General features: G+C 39.4%; 1 protein-coding gene and 1 non-coding gene across 12 annotated transcripts in view; both read left to right on the forward strand.

Moving 5' to 3' along the window:
• The window catches only part of ADRA1A (adrenoceptor alpha 1A), a 176,740-nt gene that overhangs the window by 15,989 nt on the left and 137,538 nt on the right, over positions 1-23,213 (forward strand). Inside the window, exon 3 of one of the 11 annotated variants that reach the window (XM_043927694.1) lies at positions 16,663-18,042. The exons of the other annotated variants lie outside the window; for them this stretch is intronic. Coding sequence (XP_043783629.1) covers positions 16,663-16,670 — 8 coding nt within the window. The 3' untranslated portion in view covers positions 16,671-18,042. Of the gene's footprint in view, positions 1-16,662; positions 18,043-23,213 lie in introns of those variants that run through there. 11 annotated transcript variants of the gene reach the window in all.
• Positions 13,710-13,782, forward strand: TRNAG-CCC. Its single transcript has one exon. It is a non-coding gene; the product is annotated as a tRNA-Gly (tRNA).

Below are 23,213 nucleotides of genomic sequence, written 5' to 3' on the forward strand. Positions count from 1 at the left end.
TTCTATTTCTTCCATGGATAGTGGTCTATTCTGATTGTCAGATTTGATAATCTATGTTTTCTTCTTTTCTATTTTCCTTCTTATTGAGGTCCTACATTTTAGCACAGAATTCTACATGAAATTCTGTTATTTTTTCATTTCTTTTCAATCTCTCTCATTTTGTACACCATCTACTTATGTTTTCTCACTTTTTGTCTTCACTGAGGTGTCTTGAAAGATTGTTCATTTCATTAGTTTTTTTCAGAGAACTCACATCCTGAATTTATTGATCATTTTTCTCTGTTTTCCAGGGCACTAATTTAAGCTCTAGACATTTCTTTTGTTTTTCTGGTTATATCTTGTCCTTTTGTGTTAACGAGCAGAATGTTTGGTTCACGTATTTTAATTTTTCTTGTCTAAGATTAAAAATGACCAAAGCTGTTCATTTTCTTCCCTGCAACTTGAGTTTCTTGCCTTATGTTTTGCCAGGCAGTGCCCTCATCCAGTTGTTTTTCCTATTTGTAGCTCCTTAATCCTATATGAGCTGAAGAAGATTTCTTGTATTGTTGTTGTTGCTTGTTAATTTGAACAGTAATTTCTGTTTTTATCCCCTACTTTTGTTGTTGTTGTTGTATCACTTTTATTGCAAAATTTCACTTATGTGATTGCGATTATCAAAACTGTTATATTATTTCTTGCCACTATTTAAAAAAATATTAAAACAAACATTATCTAGAGTTCTTTGTTTCAAAAAAGTAGAAACTATTTAGAAGATAAAAATATAGAAGTCTATAGGCTGTTTGAACAATAGACCTAAGGAGGATATTGTTTATTTTTTCTTTTTCTAAAGTTTATTTATTTTTAATTGGAGAATAATTGCTTTACAATATTATGTTGGTTTCTGTCATACATCAACATGAATCAGCCATAAGTATACATATGTCCCCACCCTCTTGTACCTCCTTCCCACCTCCCACCCCATCCCACCCCTCTAGGTCATCACAGAGCCTCGGCTTTGAGCTCCTTGTTTCATAGAACAAATTCCCACTAGTTACCTGTTTTACATATGGTAATGTATATATTTCAATGCTACTCTCTCAATTTGTCCCAGCCTCTCCTGCCCTCTGTGTCCACAAATCTGTTCTCTATCTCTGTGTCTCCATTGCTTCTCTGCAAATAGGTTCATCAGTACCATCTTTCTAGATTCCATATCCATGTGTTAGTATGCATTTGTTTTTCTCTTTCAAACATACTCACTGTGTATAATAGGCTTTAGTTTTATCCATCTCATCAGAACTGACTCAAATGTGCTCATTGTTATGGCTGAGTAATATTCCATTGTGTATATGTACCACACACAACTTCTTTATCCATTCATCTCTTGGTGGACATCCAGGTTGCTTCCATGTCCTAGCTATTGTAAATAGTTCTGCAGTGAACATTAGGGTACATGTATTGTTATCAGTCAGTTATAATTGATAATGATACATGTACCCTAATGTAGAGGGATTGTTGGGTCATATGATAGTTTTTTAATCCCCTACTTTTATTTTTTTTATTTTTATTTTATTTTTTTTCCCAATTATTTTTATTAGTTGGAGGCTAATTACTTTACAATATTGTAGTGGTTTTTGCCATACATTGACATGAATCAGCCATGGATTTACATGTAGTAATCAAAAAAGCTAATACATTTCATAAGCTAGAAATTATTGGGTTTACATTCTTTGACCAGAATGCAGTAAATCTGAAATTGGTTTTTAAAAGTCTACAGACTTACTGCATTCTGGTCAAAGAATGTAAACCCAATAATTTCTAGCTTATGAAATGTATTAGCTTTTTTGATTACTTGATATATGATCAATAATTAGCACATTTAATTGATTGAATGTTGATAAGATATATTTTAATGTTAATAGTGGTGTTTTTGAGATCTTTATCCATTATTTACTATCTTTATCTCTACTTTGTCAGTCAGGAGAGGTGTGATAAACCTTCCTACTGCTACTGTAAATAATTCTCCCAATTCTTTCTTATATTTTTAACAAGTTTTGCTTTAAATATGTTGATGTAGATGCCTAATACTAGAAAGATTAAGTCAACAATACCTTCATTTAAAGAGAGGTTTTTGTCCTGTTTATTTTTCCTTGAAATGTACATTTTAAAAAATTAATATTGCAGTCTCTAACATATTTTTGTTTGCATTGTCAACATACCTTTGCCCATATTTTTATATATCAGATTGTGTATCTTGTATCAAATGGATTTTTCAGAGTCTGTGTGTCTAATTTGGATGTTATTCTCTTAGTAAAAATTTAACTAATTTCCATTGATTATAACAGATACATTTGGATTGATTTTGTCTTCTGTTTTTATGCTTTCTGGCTTTATGCTTCCTTCCTTTTCTTTGTTTTCTGCCTCTTGAAAACTAGGGCCATTTTATTCTTTCCTTTTTAAATTCTGCAGTATTTTGGAATTTTTAATTCTACTACCAGATCATCTTTGAGCCTTTGAAAAACATTTTTTAAGACTTCATTTCTCCAACAGCCATTTCCACCACCCACATTTGCCCATATAAGGGAGGAAGCTTATCCCACCTGTTTTCCCTTCTTCCAGAAACCTGCATACAATTTTGTGTTTTAAATGTAGTTTATTACTATTAAATGTTTACATTTCCTATCCTGTCTTTTGTATCTTTCTATAATTTAGTTTAGTAATACAAATAGTCCTCCTATTATACACTATGATTTACTCACGCAGAGCTCTGGATTTTGCTTTATCTACCATGTGGAACAGGGACCAGCAAACTATGGCCTGTTTTTGTAAATAAAGCTTTATTGCAACACAGCCATGTACATTTGTTTACAAATCATCCATGGCTGCTTCCATGCTATAGTGGCAGAGTTGAATAGCTGCTCAAGAGACTGCTTGGCCCACAAGGTTTAAAATACTTGCTGTTATATTAAAGAAGAGTATAATGCCAAATAAATTTTGATTAATAAAGATGCTGGAGAAGGAAATGGTAACACACTCCAGTATTCTTGCCTGGAAAATCCTAGGGACAAAGAAGCCTGGCGGGCTACAGTCCATGGGGTCGCAAAAGAGTCGGACATAACTTAGTGACTGAATAATAAGGTTGTAAGCCAAACACATTTTTTAAGCCCATATATGTCTGAGCTTAAACACATAAAAGACACCTCTCTGAATACAGAACTTGAATTATATATTTTTTCAATTTCAAAATACTTTTGTTTACTCCTCTGTCTCTTGGTATTCAGTGCTTTATAAGTAATTTGAGGCCAACTTGATTATTCGTTATTTTTTTCCCCTCAAGTTTTCTTTATGTGTTTATTTTCTAACCAAGGTATTTATAGATTTTTTTCCCTAATCAAATTTATAAACGTCTCCTGGACATTTCTGGTACGGTGGTAACTTCCTCATTGTTATTGCCTGAAACCCCATGCTCTTTTTTTTTTTTTTTTTTGGTCCTGAAGCTAAAGATAGAATCTTTTGGTGATTACTTCAACTGCTTTATTCTTTCTCTTGGATTGCATATTAGCTCTGTTTTGGATCTCCTCTGTCTGCCCCCTTTTCTTTTGCTTTTTTGCTCATCTTAGGCATATTTTCACTATTTTCCTCTGACTTCCAAGTTTCTCAAGTCTGTGTTCTATTATATCTAGTTAGCCTTAATAACAAGCTACCTCTTCCTCCTTCCCTCCAATGGAATCCAGTTTATTGGCACATTTCATTATTGCCTACACTTAATTTGTAAACCCAATAGCTCCTTAAATCTCATTTCAGTGCAGCACAGAGATTTCCTTCCATATCACTGTTTTTTTTCCTTAATTTTTATTGGAATATGGTTGATTTACAGTGTTGTACTACTTTCTGCTGTATAGCAAAGTGAAACAGTTATACATATATCCACTCTTTTTAAAATTCTTTTCTCATATAGGTCATTACAGAGTAATGAGTAGAGTTCCCTGTGCTATATAGTAGGTCCTTAAGTTATCTATTTTAGATATAGTAGTGTGTATGTATCAATCCCAATCTCCCAATTTATCCCTCTCCCACTTACTCCCTAGTAACCACATGTTATTTTCTGCACCTGTAACTCTATTTTTGTTTTGCAGATAAGTTCATTAGTACCCTTTTTTTAGATTCCACGTATAAGTGATATCACATGATACTTGTCTTTGTCTGACTTAGTATAGCAATCTCTAGGTCTGTTGACATTGCTGCAGATGGCATTATTTTGGTCTTTTAATGGCTGTGTAATATTCCATTGTATATATGTACCACATCTTCTTTATCCATTCCTTTGTTGATGGACATTTGGGTTGCTTCCATACTGACTGAGCAACTAACACTTTCTTTCTGGGCTTCCCCGGTGGTGCAGATGGTAAAGAATCTGCCTGCAGTGCAGGAGACCCAGATTCGATCCCTGGATTCAGAAGATCCCCTGGAGAAGAGAATGGCAACTCACTTCACTAATCTTGCTTGGGAAATCCCAAGGGCAGAGGGGCCTGGTGAGCTCCAGTCCACGGAATCTCAAAGAGTCACACACGACTAAGCGGCTACTAACTGGATGTTGTAAATAGTGCTGCAATGAACTTGGAGGTGCATGTATCTTTTTGAGTTATGGTTTTCTCAGGGTATATGCCCTGGGATTGCTGGATCATATGATAACTCTATTTTCAGGCTTTTAAGGAACCTCCATTCTGTTCTTCATCGTGACTGTACTATTTTACATTCCCACCAACAATGTAGGAAGGTACTCTTTTCTCCACATCCTCTCTAGCATTTATTATTTGTAGATTTTTTGATGATGGCCATTCTGACCAATGTGAAGTTATACCTTATTGTGGTTTTGATTTGCATTTCTCTAATAATTAGTGATGTTGAGCATCTTTTCCTGTGCCTTTTAACCATTTGTTTTCTTTGAAGAGACGTCTATTTTGGTTCTTCTGCCCATTTCTTGATTGATTTGTTTGTTTTTGTGATATTGAGCTGCACAAGCTCCTTGTATATTTTGGCAATTAATCCCATGTTGGTTGCTTAATTTGCAAATATTTTCCCCCATTCTGAGGGTTGTCTTTTCATTTTGTTCCCTGTCACTCTTTTAAAAGTGGAGTTTTATACCTGAGGATCTCTGATTCCTCAGATCAATCTCATCTACTGAACAGCTGAATCTTTTCACATGACCAGTAATTCTCTTTTTGTTCAGCCTCACAAGGGTGACCTAATAATAACATTTGAAATGGGCTCTGTTTGGAATTGGTTGGGTCCCAGTCCAAACCTTTCAGACCCAGATTAAGGGACTTTCAGGTGGCGCTAGTGGTAAAGAACCCGCCTGCCAATACAGGAGATGTAAGAGATGCAAGTTCAATCCCTGGGACAGGAAGATCCCCTGAAGGAAATGGCAGTCCACTCCAGTATTCTTGCCGGAGAATCCTATGGACTACAGTGGTGGGCTACTACTACCACTACTACTGGTGGGCTACAGTCCATGGGGTCACAAAGAGTCGGACATGACTGAAGCCACTTCACACGCACATGAGGGGCAAAGGAAAAGAATTTGTTGCAGTTCACATTTGCCAAAATCTTGATCTGTTTATCCGTAGGGAGCAGAGGAGACAGAAGGACAAGTGCTCACTTTTGCCCAGCAGAGGACAAGAGTCCTCATCCTGTTTGGTTGACACAGTGAGTGCAATGGCCTCTCCTCCATGCGGCATGACCGGCTCCCTGGGATCAATGTCCCAAGAGCCTCCCTTTAGTTGTTGGCTGGTCTTGATGAGGAAACAGAGATTTCCCATCTAGTGTGGACCTTGGCATCAGTACTCTAATTAGACACTCAAGTGCAGTTGGCATTTGTCTTTGAAAAGCTACCCTGACTCTGCCTAGGTCTCCAGGATCTGCTATTCCAAACCTCTGGGGGTGTCACCCAGCAGCAACTGGGAGCCATCTTCCCTTCATCCTGTTTTTGAGGTAAACTGAGGACTCCATCCTTCATTCAAGCTGGTGGCAAACAAACTAGTTTCCAGAAATCTCTCAGAGGTTCTGCCTTATGTGTATGACCCTTTCTTAGTGTTTTCAGTAGTGATGCAAATTTTCACATATTTGTGTATTCTTTTAGATTTTTAAAAATATTTATTTATTTGACTGCATTGAATCTTAATTGTGCTACACAGGCTCTTGGGTTTATTAAGAATTTAGAAATTTCCCCCCAACCCAGGGATCAAACCTGTCTCCTACATTGTCAGGTGGGTTCTTTAACACTAGCGCCACCTGGGAAGCAAGAAATGAAGGAGTTTATGTAAGGGATATGGACAATGGTTGCCCTAGGCAGTTGAAGCTGTTGAAACAGAACACCACAGACCAGGTGTCTTAACAGATATTTACGTCTTACAGTTTTGAAGACTGGGAAGTTCGAGATCAGGGTGCAGCACGGTCAGGTTCTCCTGAGGGCCCTCATCCTGGTTCACTGACAGCCAGGTTCTTGCTCTGTCTTGCAGGACAGAGGGCAAGCCGGCTCTGGTCCCTTCATCTCCTTTTAAGAACACAGATCCCATCACAGGAGCTCCGCCCTCATGACCTCATCCAAACCTAATTACTCCCAAAGCAGAGGTCCCACCTCCAAATGCCATCACAGTGAGGGTTAAGGCTTCAACAGATGAAGTTGGGGGGATGGAAGGGACACAAGGATTCAATCCATCTTAGTGGTGCTTGTGGCCACTTCCTACCTCTAGTTTAATTTCTAGAACAAGCCTGTAAGCTAGAAGCCACTGGGCTCACGCAGAGAAGTGGAAAGCAAGGCATGGCAGGGAGGAAGTGACCTTTCGCTGGAGTTGCCTGGCTTCCTCCTGGAATAGAGGAAAATGCTCTGGCCATGAGTTTAAAAGCCCTGGGTTCCATCTCCTCATCTATAGAAAACGGGGCTTGCGTGGGACCCGTAGTTCTCCAGCTTCTCGACTTCACAATTCCTGGTTCCAATGAAATCCTTCTCAGACACCCAAGATATAAAATGGCTAAAAGTGGCACTGAGCCCATGAAAGTGGTCAGGGGACCCCAGGTCCTGGACGCTGAACCCTCACCTTCCCACCAGGAGTGGTCAGTGGGGCGTCTGGAGCACTGATTGCTCTCTGTTCTAATGGATCTGATTCCAGGCTCAGTAAATGATATCAGAAGAAGTTCTGGAAGGAGTTCAGTCTGCATTTTCAAACGAGCAGGAGGGAAAGTTGACAAAGGGCACATCAGTTGTCATTATTCTGGAATGCTGGCAAACCGTCGTCTTTGCCCAAAAAGGGTTTGAGAAGAGAACATTGCACGCTAACTTTGTTTCTTTTTTTTTATGCTCTCCGCATTTAGCTTATCGGCGGGGCATTTAGTTGCCAGTGAAAAGCCTGCTGTTTACAAATTGGCTGTGTAGTTTGAGCCCATGTGATGAGAAATGTTTTAGAAGGTTACCTGCCATCTGCAGTCATTCACTTTGTAAAACGATTTCACTGTCATCATAACTATAGGACAATCTCAGAAATGGATTTTTTTCCCCAAAGGAAACTCTCAGGGGGGACAAAACCCCAGAGTAACAGATTACTCCTGAAGAAGTTATTGGAGAAGGAAATGGCAACCCACTCTAGTATCCTTGACTGGGAAATCCCATGGACAGAGGAACTTGGCAGGCTACAGTCCATGGGGTCGCAAAATAGTCAGATGCGACATAGCAGCTAAACAACAATGCAGTTACAGCAGTTGTTCTCAACCAGGGGTGATTTTGACCCTCAGGGAACATTTTTAATTGTCACAATGTCTCAGCTGGGGTGAGAGATGCTACTGGCATCTTCTGGATAGAGGCCAGGGATGCCGCTAAACATGGTACAATGTGCAGGACAGCCCCACAACAAAAAGGTATCCAGCCCCAAATGACAACGTTGCCAAGACTGATTAGTAGTTTATATTAAAAGAATTCCTAAAATCAACCAAACTCTTTAGAAACACCACATTTAAGGCAAAAAATTTTTTTATTATGATTCAGGCTTTTAGTTGTTTAGTTCCAATATCTTGGCTAGTGATTTTTTAAAAAGCAAGCAAAAAAGTTTTCATGTACCTACCAACAATATATGAGAGTTTCAATTTCTCTGCATCCTCACATTGGTAGGATTTCTCACATCCTCACATCCTTCTTTCCTTTTTTCAATCTTTTAATTATAACCATCCTAGTGTACATGAAGTAGTATCTCATTGTGGTTTTGATTTGCATTTCTCTGATGACAAAAGAAGTTGAACATCTTTTCATGTGCTTGTTGGCCAATTGTGTATCTTCTTTGACATAAAGTCTATCCAAGTCCCTGGCCCATTTTAAAATTAGAATTTGTTCTTTTGTAGTTGAGTTGCAGGAATTCTTTATGTGTTTAGGATACTAGAACCTTATGAGATATATGACTGGCAAGTGTTTCTCTCATTTTGTGGGTTTTCCTTTCACTTTCTTGATAGTATCCTTTGATGCACAAATGTCTAATTTTTATGAAGTCCAGTTTGCCTAATTTTCGTTTTGTTGCTTGTGCTTTTAGTGCCATATCTAAGAAATCATTGATCCAGGTCACAAAGAGTTATTCCTAACCTTCTAAGAGCTTCTCATTTTAGCACTTTCAAGTAAGCCTTTGAACCGTTTTAATTTTTATGTATGGTGTGAGATAAGGTTCCAACTTCATTCTTTTGCATGTGGAAATTCAGTTGTCCAAACACCACTTGCTGAAGAGACTATCCTTTTCCTAATGAAATGGTCTTAATGTCCTTGTTGAAATTCAATTGGCTGTAGAATATGGGTCATTTCTGGACTCTCTGTTACATATTTCATGTGTCTGTTAATCTTATGCCAATACCAAACTCTTTTGATTACTGTATCTTTGTAATAGTTTTGAGACTGCTCAGTTCAGTTCAGTTCAGTCACTCATTCCTGTCTGACTATTTGCGAACACATGGACTGCAGCATGCCGGTCCTCCCTGTCCATCACCAACTCCTGGAATTTACTCAAACTCATGTCCATTGAGTCAATGATGCGATCCAACCATCTCATCCTCTGTCATCCCCTTCTCCTCCTGCCTTCAATCATTCCCAGAATCAGGGTTTTTTCCAGTGAGTCAGTCCTTCACATTAGGTGACGAAAGTATTGGAGTATCATCTTCAGCATCAGTCCTACCAATGAATATTCAGGACTGATTTCCTTTAGGGTGAACTGGTTGGATCTCCTTGCTGTCCAAGCTGTCCAAGGGACTCTCAAGAGTCTTCTCCAGCACCACAGTTCAAAAGTATCAGTTCTTCAGTGCTCAGCTTTCTTTATTGTCCAACATCCATATGTGACTAGAAAAACCATAGCTTTGACTAGATGGACCTTTGTCAGCAAAATAACGTCTCTCTTTTCTAATATGCTGTTTAGGTTGGTCATAGCTTTTCTTCCAAGGAGCAAGCATCTTTTAATTTCATGCCTGCAGTCACCATCTGCAGTGATTTTGGAGCCCTAAAAAATAAACTTTCTCACTGATTCCATTGTTTCCCCATCTATTTGCCATGAAGTGATGGGACCAGATGCCATGATCTCAGTTTTCTGAATGTTGAGCTTTAAGTCAACTTTTTCACTCTCCTGTTTCACTTTCATCAAGAGGCTCTTTAGTTCTTCTTTACTTTCTGCCATAAGGGGGGTGTCATCTGCATATCTGAGGTTATTGATATTTCTCCTGGCAATCTTGATTCCAGCTTGTGTTTCATCCAGCCCAGCATTTCTCATGATGTACTCTGCATATAAGTTAAATAAGCAGGGTGACAATATACAGCCTTGACGTACTCCTCTCCTGATTTGGAACCAGTCTGTTGTTCCATGTCCAGTTCTAACTATTGCTTCTTGAGCTGCATACAGATTTCTCGAGGCAGGTCAGGTGGTCTGGTATTCCCATCTCTTAAAGAATTTTACACATTTTGTTGTGATCTACATAGTCAAGGGCTTTGGCATGGTCAATAAAGCAGAAGTAGATGTTTTTCTGGAACTCTCTTGCTTTTTTGATGATCCAGTGGACATTGGCAATTTGATCTCTGGTTCCTCTGCCTTTTCTAAATCCAGCTTGAACATCTGGAAGTTCATGGCCCATGTACTGTTGAAGCCTGGTTTGGAGAATTTTGAGCATTACTTTGCTAGCGTGTGAGATGAGTGCAATTGTGAGGTAGTTTGAGCATTCTTTGGCATTGCCTTTCTTTGGGATTGGAATGAAAGCTGACCTTTTCCAGTCCTGTGGCCACTGCTGAGTTTTCCAAATTTGCTGGCATATTGAGTGCAGCACTTTCACAGCATCATCTTTCAGGATTTGAAATAGCTCAACTGGAATTCCATCACTTCCACTAGCTTTGTTCGTAGAGATGCTTCCTAAGTCCACTTAACTACACATTCCAGGATATCTGGCTCTAGGTGAGTGATCACACCATTGTGATTATCTGGGTTGTGAAGATCTTCTTTGTATAGTTCTTCTGTGTATTCTTGCCACCTCTTCTTAATATCTTCTGCCTCTGTTAGATCCATACCATTTGTGTCCTTTATTGTGCCCATCTTTGCATGAAAATTTCCCTTGGTATCTCTAATTTTCTGGAAGAGATCTCTAGTCTTTCCCTTTCTATTGTTTTTCCTCTATTTCTTTGCACTGATCACTGAGGAAGGCTTTCTTATCTCTCCTTGCTCTTCTTTGGAACTCTGCATTCAAATGGGTATATCTTTCCTTTTCTCCTTTACCTTTAGCTTCTCTTCTTTTCACAGCTATTTGTAAGACCTCCTCAGACAACCATTTTGCCTTTTTGCATTTCTTTTTCTTGGGGATTGTCTTGATCACTGCCTCCTGTACAATGTCACAAACCTCCATCCCTTGAATCTACCCAAATTGAGATTGCTACCCAGTGTTTTTTACATTTCCTAAAGCTTAATGGAAGATTTAAAAGATACTACTTCTTTTTTTTTTTTTAATATTACATAGAATAGCAAAGGTACGTGATTCCTTTAGAGTTCTTAAATTCAAAAACTCTGAAAATGGATACTTCTAGATTATTAATTTGAGGTTAAGACCTGACCTAATCAGAAATAACTTGGCAGTGAACACAACCTGAACTCACATGGATCTATAGATTCTATGAGATCTATGAAAATATAGGTTTCAGAATATAGAGTTTATAGAATATAAAAATCTATATTTTATTTTTTATTGGTTATTTGTTTTGTTTTTAAATATAGCCTCCAATAGAAAGCCTTTTCTTTTCTTTTAATTAATTTATTTTACTTTACAACATTGTGTTGATTTTGCCATATATTGACTTGAATCCACCATGGGTGTACATGTGTTCCCCATCCTGAACCCCCTTCCCACTTCCCTCTCCATCCCATCCCTCTGGGTCATCCCAGTGCACCAGCCCCGAACATCCTGTATCATGCATCGAACCTGGACTGGCGATTCGTTTCACATATGGTAATTTACATGTTTCAATGCCATTCTCCCATAGCATCCTGCCCTCGCCCTCTCCCACAGAGTCCAAAAGACTTTCAGTACATCTGTGTCTCTTTTGCTGTCTCGCATATAAGGTCATCATTACCATCTTTTTAAATTCCATATATATGAGTTAGTATACTGTATTGGTGTTTTTCTTTCTGGCTTACTTCACTCGTATAATAGGCTCCAGTTTCATCCATCTCATTAGAACTGATTCAAATGCATTCTTTTTAATGGCTGAGTAATATTCCATAGTGTAAATGTACCACAGCTTTCTTATCCATTCATCTGCTGATGAGCATCTAGGTTGCTTCCGTGTCCTGGCTATTATAAACAGTGCTGTGATGAACATTGGGATACACGTGTCTCTTTCAATTCTGGTTTCCTCAGTGTGTATGCCCAGCAGTGGGATTGCTGGATCATATGGCAGTTCTGTTTCCAGTTTTTTAAGGAATCTCCACACTGTTCTCCATAGTGGCTGTACTAGTTTGCATTCCCACCAACAGTGTAAGAGGGTTCCCTTTTCACCACACCCTCTCCAGCATTTATTGCTTGTAGACTTTTTGATAGCAGCCATTCTGACCAGTGTGAGATGTTACCTCATTGTGGTTTTGATTTGCATTTCTCTGATAATGATGATGTTGAGCATCTTTTCATGTGTTTGTTAGCCATCTGTATGTCTTTGGAGAAATGTTTCTTTAGTTCTTTGGCCCACTTTAAAATTCCAACATATGGAGGATGAACAACATGCTGCTGAATAACCAACAAATCACAGAAGAAATAAAAAAAGAAATAAAAATATGCATAGAAATGAATGAAAATGAAAACACAACAACCCAAAACCTATGGGACACTATAAAAGCAGTGCTAAGGGGAAGGTTCATAGCAATACAGGCTTACCTCAAGAAACAAGAAAAAAGTCAAATAAATAACCTAACTCTATACCTAAAGTAATTTGAAAAGGAAGAAATTATGAACCCCAGGGTTAGTAGAAGGAAAGAAATCTTAAAAATTAGGGCAGAAATAAATGCAAAAGAAGCAAAAGAAACCATAGCAAAGATCAACCAAAAGCTGGTTCTTTGAGAAGGTAAATAAAATTGACAGACCATTAGCCAGACTCATCAAGAAACAAAGGGAGAAAAATAAAATCAACAAAATTAGAAATGAAAATGGGGAGATCACAATAGACAACACAGAAATACAAAGGATCATAAAAGACTATTATCAGCAACTATATGAAAATAAAATGGACAACTTGGAAGAAATGGACAAATTCCTAGAAAAGTACAACTTTCCAAAATTGAACCAGGAAGAAATAGAAAATCTCAACAGACCCATCACAAGCATGGAAATTGAAACTGTAATAAAAAAAAAATCTTCCAACAAACAAAAGCCCAGGACCAGATGGCTTCACAGCTGAATTCTACCAAAAATTTAGAGAAGAACTAACACCTATACTACTCAAACTCTTCCAGAAAATTGCAGAGGAAGGTAAACTTCCAAAGTCATTCTACGAGGCCACCATCACCTTGATACCAAAACCTGACAAAGATGCCACAAAAAAAGAAAACTATAGGCCAATATCACTGATGAACATAGATGCAAAAATCCTTAACAAAATTCTAGCAAACAGAATCCAACAACACATTAAAAAGATCATACATCATGACCAAGTGGGCTTTACCCCAGGGATGCAAGGATTCTTCAATATCCACAAATCAATCAATGTAATACACCATATTAGCAAATTGAAAAATAAAAACCATATGATTATCTCAATAGACGCAGAGAAAACCTTTGACAAAATTCAACATCCATTTATGATAAAAAAAAAAAAAAAACCCTCCAGAAAGCAGGAATGAAAGGAACATACCTCAACATAATAAGAGCTATGTATGGAAAACCCTCAGCAAACATTATCCTCAATGGTGAAAAATTGAAAGTGTTTCCCCTTAAGTCAGGAACAAGACAAAGGTGCCCACTCTCACCACTGCTATTCAATATAGTTTTGGAAGTTTTGGCCACAGCAATCAGAGCACAAAAAGAAATAAAAGGAATCCAGATTGGAAGAGAAGAAGTAAAAACTCTCACTGTTTGCAGATGACATGATCCTCTATGTAGAAAACCCTAAAGACTCTACCAGAAAATTACTAGAGCTAATCAATGAATATAGTAGAATTGCAAGATATAAAATTAACACTCAGGGGACGTCCCTGGTGGTCCAGTGGCTAAGACTCTGCACTCCCAGTGCAGGGGGCCCAGGTTTGATTCCTGGCCAGGGAACTAGATCCCACATGCTGCAGCTAGGAGTTCGAATGCCACAACTAAAGACCCTGCATGCTGCAATGAAGATCAAAGATATCCACTGCCAGAACTAAGATCTGACATAGCCAAATAAATAAATATTTAAAAAAAAAAAATTAACACTCAGAAATCCCTTGTGTTCCTATACACTAACAATGAGAAAACAGAAAGAGAAATTAAGGAAACAATTCCATTCACCATTGCAATGAAAAGAATAAAATACTTAAGAATAAATCTACCTAAAGAAACAAAAGACCTACATATGGAAAACTATAAAACACTGATGATTCATGTCAATGTATGACAAAAACCACTACAATATTGTAAAGTAATTAGCCTCCAACTAATAAAAATAAATGAAAAAAAAAAAAGGTAAAAAAAAAAAAACACTGATGAAAGAAATCAAAGAGGACACAAATAGGTGAAGAAATATACCATATTCATGGATTGGAAGAATCAATATAGTGAAAATGAGTATACTACCCAAAGCAATCTATAGATTCAATGCAATCCCTATCAAGCTACCAATGGTTTTTTTCAGAGAACTAGAACAAATAATTTCACAATTTGTATGGAAATACAAAAAAACCTTGAATAGCCAAAGCAATCTTGAGAAAGAAGAATGGAACTGGATGAATCAACCTGCCTGACTTCAGGCTCTACTACAAAGCCACAGTCATCAAGACAGTATGGTACTGGCACAAAGACAGAAATATAGATCAATGGAACAAAATAGAAAGCCCAGAGATAAATCCATGTACCTATGGACACCTTATCTTTGACAAAGGAGGCAAGAATACACAATGGAAAAAAGACAACCTCTTTAACAAGTGGTGCTGGGAAAACTGGTCAACCACTTGTAAAAGAATGAAACTAGAACAGTTTCTAATGCCATACACAAAAATAAACTCAAAATGGATTAAAGATCTAAACATAAGACCAAAAACTATAAAACTCCTAGAGGAAAACATAGGCAAAAAACTCTCCGACATAAACCACAGCAGAATCCTCTATGACCCACCTCCCAGAATATTGGAAATAAAAGCAAAAATAAACAAATGGGACCTAATTAAAATTAAAAGCTTCTGCACAACAAAGGAAACTATAAACAAGGTGAAAAGACAGCCTTCAGAATGGGAGAAAATAATAGCAAATGAAGTAATGGACAAAGAATTAATCTCAAAAATATACAAGCAACTCCTGCAGCTCAATTCCAGAAAAATAAAAGACCCAATCAAAAATCTATATTTTAAATAAATTTCATATAATCTTTATATTTTATCTAGATTTTATATTCACATATCAAGTTGCAAAAAGATTTATATGTTTGATTATGGGGTGCTGCCCCATGCCTCTCTGGTGGTCTTATTTAATGCATAACATATGATCTGTGTTGCTTTTACAAAATCTGAAACACCCTAGGTTTCAAAACATATAACTCCAAAAGTTTTGGGAAAAGAATGGTGGACCCATGCCATTCTATTAGGGCAACACTGTTTATCTCATGATGTTCAAAACTCTGATGATTTTCTATCTTTGGGTAGAAAAACACAAGGAGAAACAAATAATCACAATGTGTCTTCTGTAACTAACATTGATGGCACAAATGGTTTGTGTTAGTCAATATTTACGTGTGCTATCTCATTTTAAATCTTTCAAAACACAGGTTCTGACAGTTCACTTTAGTTCAGTCACTCAGTCGTGTCTGACTCTTTGTGACCCCATGGACTGCAGCATGCCAGGTTCCCTGTCTATCACCAACTCCCAGAGCTTACTCAAACTCATGTCCATTGAGTCAGTGATGCCATCCAACCATCTCATTCTCTGTCTGTGGGGAAACATAATAAAGTGACCCTTATTAGTCAAAAGTTGGAAGTGGTTTTTCTGAGCCTCTTTTAATATATCAAGAGAAACTGAAAAGGAAAACGCTTTCACAAATTTGAGGTCCTGTGTAGCTCCCATGGGTGGGAAACCTAAAGCAAGTTGTCCTCCTGATGTCTGGTCTGACTCCTGTGTGGGGACTGTTCCTCTCCTGATTATAGTCTGTTCTGCCTCACACTCCTGAAAGGCAGCAGACCTGCCCAGATTCCCCTTCTCATCATGGGCTGTTGGTGATTTCTAGATGATTCTCCTTCTTCAGATTAGTTTACACAGTCTGAATTTTGCACGTTTATGAGTTCTTTTAGCTTAAACATTGCCCTTCTGGAACATTCTTTTTTTTATATAAGTAATTTATTTTTCTAAGATTTTTTGATGTGGACTATTTTTAAAAGTTTTTATTGAATTTTTTACAATGTTTCATGTTTTATGTTTTGATTTTTTGGCCATGAGACATGTGGGAATCCCCAACCAGGGATTGAACTCTCACTCCCTGTATTGGAAGGTGATGTCCCAACCGCTGGACTATGAGGGAAATCCCTTATGGAACATTCTTTAAAATGAAAATGCCCCAGCCAATCACAAGGCCTCTGGTACCTCCAGTTCTATAGCCCATTATTCAAGTGTTATTTTACCTAACTCTGTAATTTCCCTATGTAGTTGTGAGGAGATATTTTTATCCTTGTTTTATGTGCCTAAGAAATGCAGCTCAGGAAACTCAAACAGGGGTGCTGTATCAACCTAGGGGGTGGGGTGGGGAGGGAGATAGGAGGGAGTTTCAAAAGGGAGGGGACATATGTATACCTATAGTTGATTCATATTGAGGTTTGACAGAAAACAGCAAAATTCTATAAAGCAATTATCCTTCAATAAAAAATAAATTAATTTAAAAAAAAGAAATGCAACTCATAGGTGTTAAATAGTGTAACCAGTGCCACCAAGGTAGTAACAGAAGGGCCATTATGATTTTTTCCTCTACAGTGTGTTAACTTCCTCAATAGAACCATGTCGATCATATGGCAAACAAGACATTAGCTTTGGCCACCATCTCCAGGAGAAATCAGAAGACCCAACACTGTCTACCCTGACTCTGTCGAGGTTAGCTCTTATAATTTCCTGGAAGGGAAGAAGTAGTTATACAAGAGGAACTGAAGTTGGAGAAACCCAGGATAAGCAGGATCAGCAGAAATGAGAGAGTGCGGGGAGTAAATTATTAACATTGTGAGTCTAATGTTCACTGAGTTCTCAGATGTTTTCACATCCAGTCCTTCTCCTAAACTTGCTTATTAGTCAGAAGTGTTTACAGAGCATCCAGCATCTGCCGTGTGTTCAGTTCTAAGTCTAATGAAGCAGACTGGAGAAGGTGACCCGCTGCCTCCAAGTCTGATTGGGGAGAAAAGGATAACATCCATAAAACAGTAGTTATCAGGAAAAGCTCTAGGATTCAGAGGCAAGATAGGTCAGGCAGGGCTTAGATGCTCATGGAAATTTCTGTGGAGGGAGAGAGTTTTCAGTTGGATCTTGAAAGGTAAGATATGAAAAGTCAAGCTGCAAGGCAGAAGTGAACATTGCATGGTTATGGGCTAGTGAACTCATCCCCTAGAGAGGGTGATTGAGTGTGTGGGTATGAGCACATGTGTGTGCATGCAGGGGACAGCCATCAAAGACAATATTGACCAGGTTTGGTTACACCATTCTCCTGGATGTCTTTTTGAAAACCAGTCAAGGATTTTGATCTTGCAGTAAGAGAACCTGGGGAGCCACTGTGGGTACAAAGAAGGTAGGTAACATGGTGGGATAGGTGACATTTTTCTCCTGTGAAGAAATGGAGTGGGATAAACAAAAGATATCACTTTGCTTTGAGTGTGAAGTGGAATGGTGGTGCCAAGGACTGATGCTGGGAGGAGGAATACCTTCTGGAAGGCCATCGGTTTTGACCATATTCCACCTGAAATCATGTGCATAAGTGAAACTGTGAAGAACTGTGCTATTCAATGTGAATATGGTAAACTCTAGCCATACGTGGTGCATTAAAGTTAAAATTCATTGACATTGTTGTTCAGTCACTCAGTCATGTCTGACTGTTTGCGACCCCATGGACAGTAGCTTGCCAGGCTCCCCTGTCCTCCAGCATCTCCCAGAGTTTGCTCAAACTCATATCCATGGAGTCAATGGACCAACCATCCATGGAGTCCATGGAATCAACCACCCAACCATCTTGTCCTCTCTCATCCCTTATAACATTAAAAACTTAGTTCCTATAGAAACATATATAGCATTTTCCCCACGTGGTTCCACTGTAAATCCCATTTCATTCATCCCCTTTCCCCCAGGTTTCTCAATGCCCTGGAGATACCCCATATTGGTCAAAAATGCCATGTCATCTACAAAAGAGCTTCCCTGGTGGCTCACTGGTAAAGAATCTGCCTGCCAGTGCAGGAGACAAGAGTTCAATCCCTGATCTGGAAAGATCTTCTGGAGAAGGAAATGGCAACCCACTCCAGTATTCTTGCAGCTGCAAAAACAATTCCATCAAAATAAAAATTTTAAAAATAAAATAAAAGCTTAGCTCCTCATTCAAGTTCACCACATTTCAAGAACTCACTAGTGACATATGGCTAATGGTTACCATATTGGACAGTTGCTACCATATTGGACAGCCATGTGCCAGTATCAGTAGCCATATTCACATATGGCTAATGGCTACCATACAGAAAAATTTGCATCATCTTGGAATGTTCACTTGCTCTAGATCTAGAGATCAGTAGCAAATATCAGCATTTTGGTGATGAAGGAGCTCCTGGGATGGAAATGGGAACTGGTGATGGTAAGTCAAGGGTCTTCTCTCAAGGAAGACACTGTAGGCGTGAATTTTAGGACATGCATGAAGTTTAGGGAAAGAGGCATAAGGAGAGCAAACAAACATTTCCCTGAAGTTTTGAAAAAGTGGGAGACACAGCATAACATAAATCCTGCAACAGAACAGGAAGAAAATGTCATTTAGGAGGGAGTGGGGCCAATATCAATTGCTGATGTCGAAGAGAAAGAGAACCAGAATAGAAATTGTGTTTAGTAATCTGAGGTCATTGGTGACCTATCAAACTTGATGCTGATCTCTGAGACTGCGATAGGAGTTTGGTACTAGGAACAGTTTCAGGAGAGTGGTGGGACCAGGGCTTGGTTCAGAGGATGGAGGTGAGGGAGGAAATGGAGGTGGGGAGCAGAGCCAGGCAGTAGGAGAAGCAAAAGAAAGAGAGGGAATTGTCACCATCCAGGGGAACCCAGTCAAATATTCTTTCTTTTTCCAAGAAAAAGAAGCAAAAAGATGTGAGACTCTTCAAGGGTTGAGAGGATTAGAAGAAGAAGGTACCTGTGAAAACCAGGTGGACGCCTTTGTAGTTGGGATGGAATGAGAAAGGGGGCGCTGGGAGGGGGTTTAGACTTTCAGGGGGCCCAGGGGATGGGGGATCAGGAGAGCTATGGGTGGGCTTGCGGCCATTGTCCTCTGAGATCGGAAGACTTGGGTGAAGCCAGGGAATGCCTCTGCTTGGTCTGCTGGCTCTCCTGTCTTCCCCACTCCCCTTCCACTGGATTCTTCCTTTAGATCAGTTTATTCTGATTTTTTCTAATGCATTACACCTTAACACTTATGCATAGTATGACTCCCTAGATTTCTCTAAAACTGTTGCAACTCTGCATGCACACTTCTTATTTGTCTGTGTCAGTGTCATCTGTCTTATTTATTTATTTACTTTTTAGCCACCCCATGTGGCATAGGAGATCTTAGTTCCCCGACCAGGAATCGAAACTGTACACCTTCACATTGGAAGGCAGAGTCTTAACCACTGGACCACAAGGGAAGTCCTAGTATCACCTGTTTTAGATTGTAAGGACAAGGACAGGGTCTATTTAACTTTTGTTATACAGGGTTCATCACACTACTGTGAACACAGAGGCAATTAATTCAATACCATTTAATTATAAAGTCAGTAATTACATTTAAATTTGAAGAGCTGCTTTTTAAAAATAGATCTATACAGTTAAATGGGTATGCATGCATGCATACATATGTGTTGACAACTCTATTGACCAGATAAAGATTATTTGTCCTCCTTACCTTTAGGGTAAAGAGTTGTTAGAGACTGATTTAATTTTGGATTTTAGTTTATTGTGCAGTGATGCTGAACGCTTTGTGGACATTATTTGATTGAGTCCTTGCATACATGTGAAGCGATAGGTACTCTGAGTCTCATTTCAGAGATGAGGAAATTGTGGCAGAGGCTGGTTCTGTAACTTGCCCAGGGTCACGTCATTAAGTACAAAAGGCAGTGTAGGAATTGGAACCTGGTTCTCCCTGGTGCCCAGTCTCGTGCCCTTAACATCCTCTGTGTTCTCAGGCCAACGCGCTAAAGTGATGGGTCTATTCCTGCTATCATGACCGTGTTTGCCACAGCTGTGATCATGCCCACATAAGGATGTGTTTGTTCTCTAGAGCCATAATTCTCCTCTCGTTACTGAGAGGCAGAAAAATGGTTATGGGGAAATAACAAAAATAACACCTCCTGGTGTCAACCCAGCCTCCACAGAGGACAGAATGCTTAGCAACTCTTTCAAAGTATCCAAGACAAAACTTGACCTTTCTGTATTTTCTCCATTTAGAATTAAATTTGTCTTTAATGAATATGGTTTGAATAAATCAAGACATCCTGTTTTAGCTATGTAACTGGGAAGGTAATATTTTCAATCTGATTTAAAATTTTTCTTTTGCCAAATTCCACAGGGCAAGGAGGGGGAATGTTAAAGTTAAGGATAAAAAGAAACTTCTCAGGAAGTGCACTGATACAAACTATATCTGTGATCATTGTAAATACCTTTCCAAACTGAAGTCCAGGGTTCCCATGGTAACTGCTTTTACCCCAACTGGCTTGCATGTTTTTTTGTCTAGAAGCCAGTGGAGCAGGACCCAGCTGTGTCACAAAGTTCAGGTGTCAATAGCAGATGGATCTCCTGGGACAAACACCAGACAGGAAAATGTTGCACGCATCCAGCCACTACCTTCCCACACCCTTGTACTTTGCTACTGTGCTGACCAAGTGCCCAGAGCTCCCCAGGGCCAGCCGTCCTCTCAAAGTCAAACCATCAACTATATTGAACTGTGACTTTTCTCTTTCTCTGGTGAGCACTGGACAGAAATTAGAGCCACATACTTTGATCTACCAATGTTGCGTCCATCAGTGATCTTGGGCAATCATGTTTCATAAGGGTCAGAACATGGATTCGGTAATCCAGGCCAATTGCCAGCTGGAAAAATTGTGTCTTGCCTTCCTGTGACTCACTCCAGCCTCCAGATGGAAGTGATTTCCCAAGGTCACTGCAAAACCCAGTTCAAAGGTGTCTTATGTGGAGAACATACGGCATGACAGTGCAAGGGAAATTGTACTGAGGGTCAGGAATGTCTTTCCTGTTCTTGCTCTTGACCTTGGCAGATCTGAGAACTTCCGTCCAATCATGGGAGCATCATAGGAACAGCGAATGACTTTCCTCTTCCCCACGCCCTTCTCACCACCCCGCCGTACGCCCTTTCTCCTATATTTTAGGCGGAGTGAAGGGACCGAGAAAGAAATGTGCCTTCTTTCACCGAATGATTTCCATTTCTTAAAATAAATCCTAGTTTTCCTCCTTTGGGAAGCCACCCCAGGACTAGGATCTCAAAATATCTTTTATTTACTTTATGTGAGAAACTTATTGAGAGCCTGCCAGGTGGCAGATATAAGCAGACCCTGACTTCAAGGTGGAAACCAACATATAACTGGGCATATGAAAGAGCTGTGCTTATTATGTAGGCACTGTTAGAAGACGTTGCTCTTCCAGTTTCGGATATGTGTGTGAGAGTGTGTGTGTGTGTTAGTTGCTCAGTCATTTCCAACTCTTTGCAACCCCACCCACTATAGCCCAGCAGGCTCCTCGGTCCATGGAATTCTCCAGGTAAGAATACTTGAGTGGATAGCCATTCCCCTCTCCAGGGGATCTTCCTGACCCAGGATCTTCTGCATTACAGGTAGATTCTTTACCATCTGAGCCACCAAGGAAGCCCAATTTGGGGGGCAGGGCAGGGTGTCAAAAGTCTTCATAAAAGAAGTGACTTGATTGGTGTGATCTTCATGTAATTAGCATTCACATTTCATGATTAGGACATAGGTTTAAATACACACATCAACATGCAAGTCTGTCTTGATGTCTCCTTGTTGTTGTTCAATCACTCAGTTGTGTCCGACTCTTTGCGACCCCATGGACGGCAGCATGCTAGGCTTCCTTGTCCTCACCATCTCCCAGGGTTTGCCCAAGTTCATGTCCACTGCATTGGTGATTCCATCCAGCCATCTCATCCTCTGATGCCATCTTCTCCTTCTGCCCTCAGTGTTTCCTTAGATCACAAAAATCTTCAGTATGAAAACCTGGTCTTTCTTATTACAGGTAAAATATCTGACTTACCTAGAATAGAGTTGAGAAATCAGTGAGGGTCATCATGGCCCTTACTTTGCCTCCAAAACTGAGGGAACAGATTGGAGAATCTACAGGCTGTCTATGTGAATTGGGTGGCCTGTGCAGCTGAGTATACAGTGTCCAGTGGGAAATGGATTGATAACCAAGCCCCAAAGCTATAGAGTGGCGCTAGTGGTAAAGAACCTGCCTGCCAATGTAGGAGTCATAAGATCGAAACAACATTCAATCACTGGGTGGGGAGGATGCCCCAGAGGAGGGCATGACAACCCACTCATTTTCTTGCCTGGAGAGTCCCATGGACAGAGGAGCCTGGTGGGCTACAGTCCATAGGGTCACACAGAATCAGACACCACAGAAGCTACTTAGCATGCGTGCATACACTACACTGCTCTTATTATTTTCAACCACTTCTTTTACTTTCTACCATTTCTTTTTTTTAAATCCCCTCCGTCTTGAGCCTCCCTCACCCCACCCCACCCCTGCAAACTGCCCCTTTATGTCTCACAGAACACCAGGCTGGGCTCCCTATATTAGTAGCAGCTTCACACTAGCTACCTGTTTTACACATGGTGGCATATATATTCTAACATTTCTTTAAAAGTAATGGCACCTTCATTTTAACCATAATTTCATGCTTTGGATTACCTTGATTCAGAAGCACAACTTTTAAGTTAGAGTATACTTGCATTACAATGTTGTGTTAGCTTCTCCTGTACAGACAGCAAAGTGAATCCGCTGCACGCATGCATACATCCCCGCTTTTTTGTATTTCCTTCCCAATTAGGTCACCATGGGGCACCAAGTAGAGTCCCTTGTGCTATAACAGTGGGTTCTCATTAGTTATCTGGCTTTCCCCCTTTGGCCATTTTTATTTATTTATTAAACTTTTATTTATTTGTTTATTGTACTGGGGTGTAGCCGATTAATAAACAATGTTGTGATAGTTTTAGGTGAACAACAAAGGAACTCAGTTGTCCATATACTGTATACATCCTCCCCCCAATGTCCCTCCCATCCAGACTGTCACA

The sequence above is a fragment of the Cervus elaphus genome, chromosome 16 (genome assembly GCF_910594005.1).
Source record: "Cervus elaphus chromosome 16, mCerEla1.1, whole genome shotgun sequence".
NCBI classification, from domain to species: Eukaryota; Metazoa; Chordata; class Mammalia; order Artiodactyla; family Cervidae; genus Cervus; species Cervus elaphus.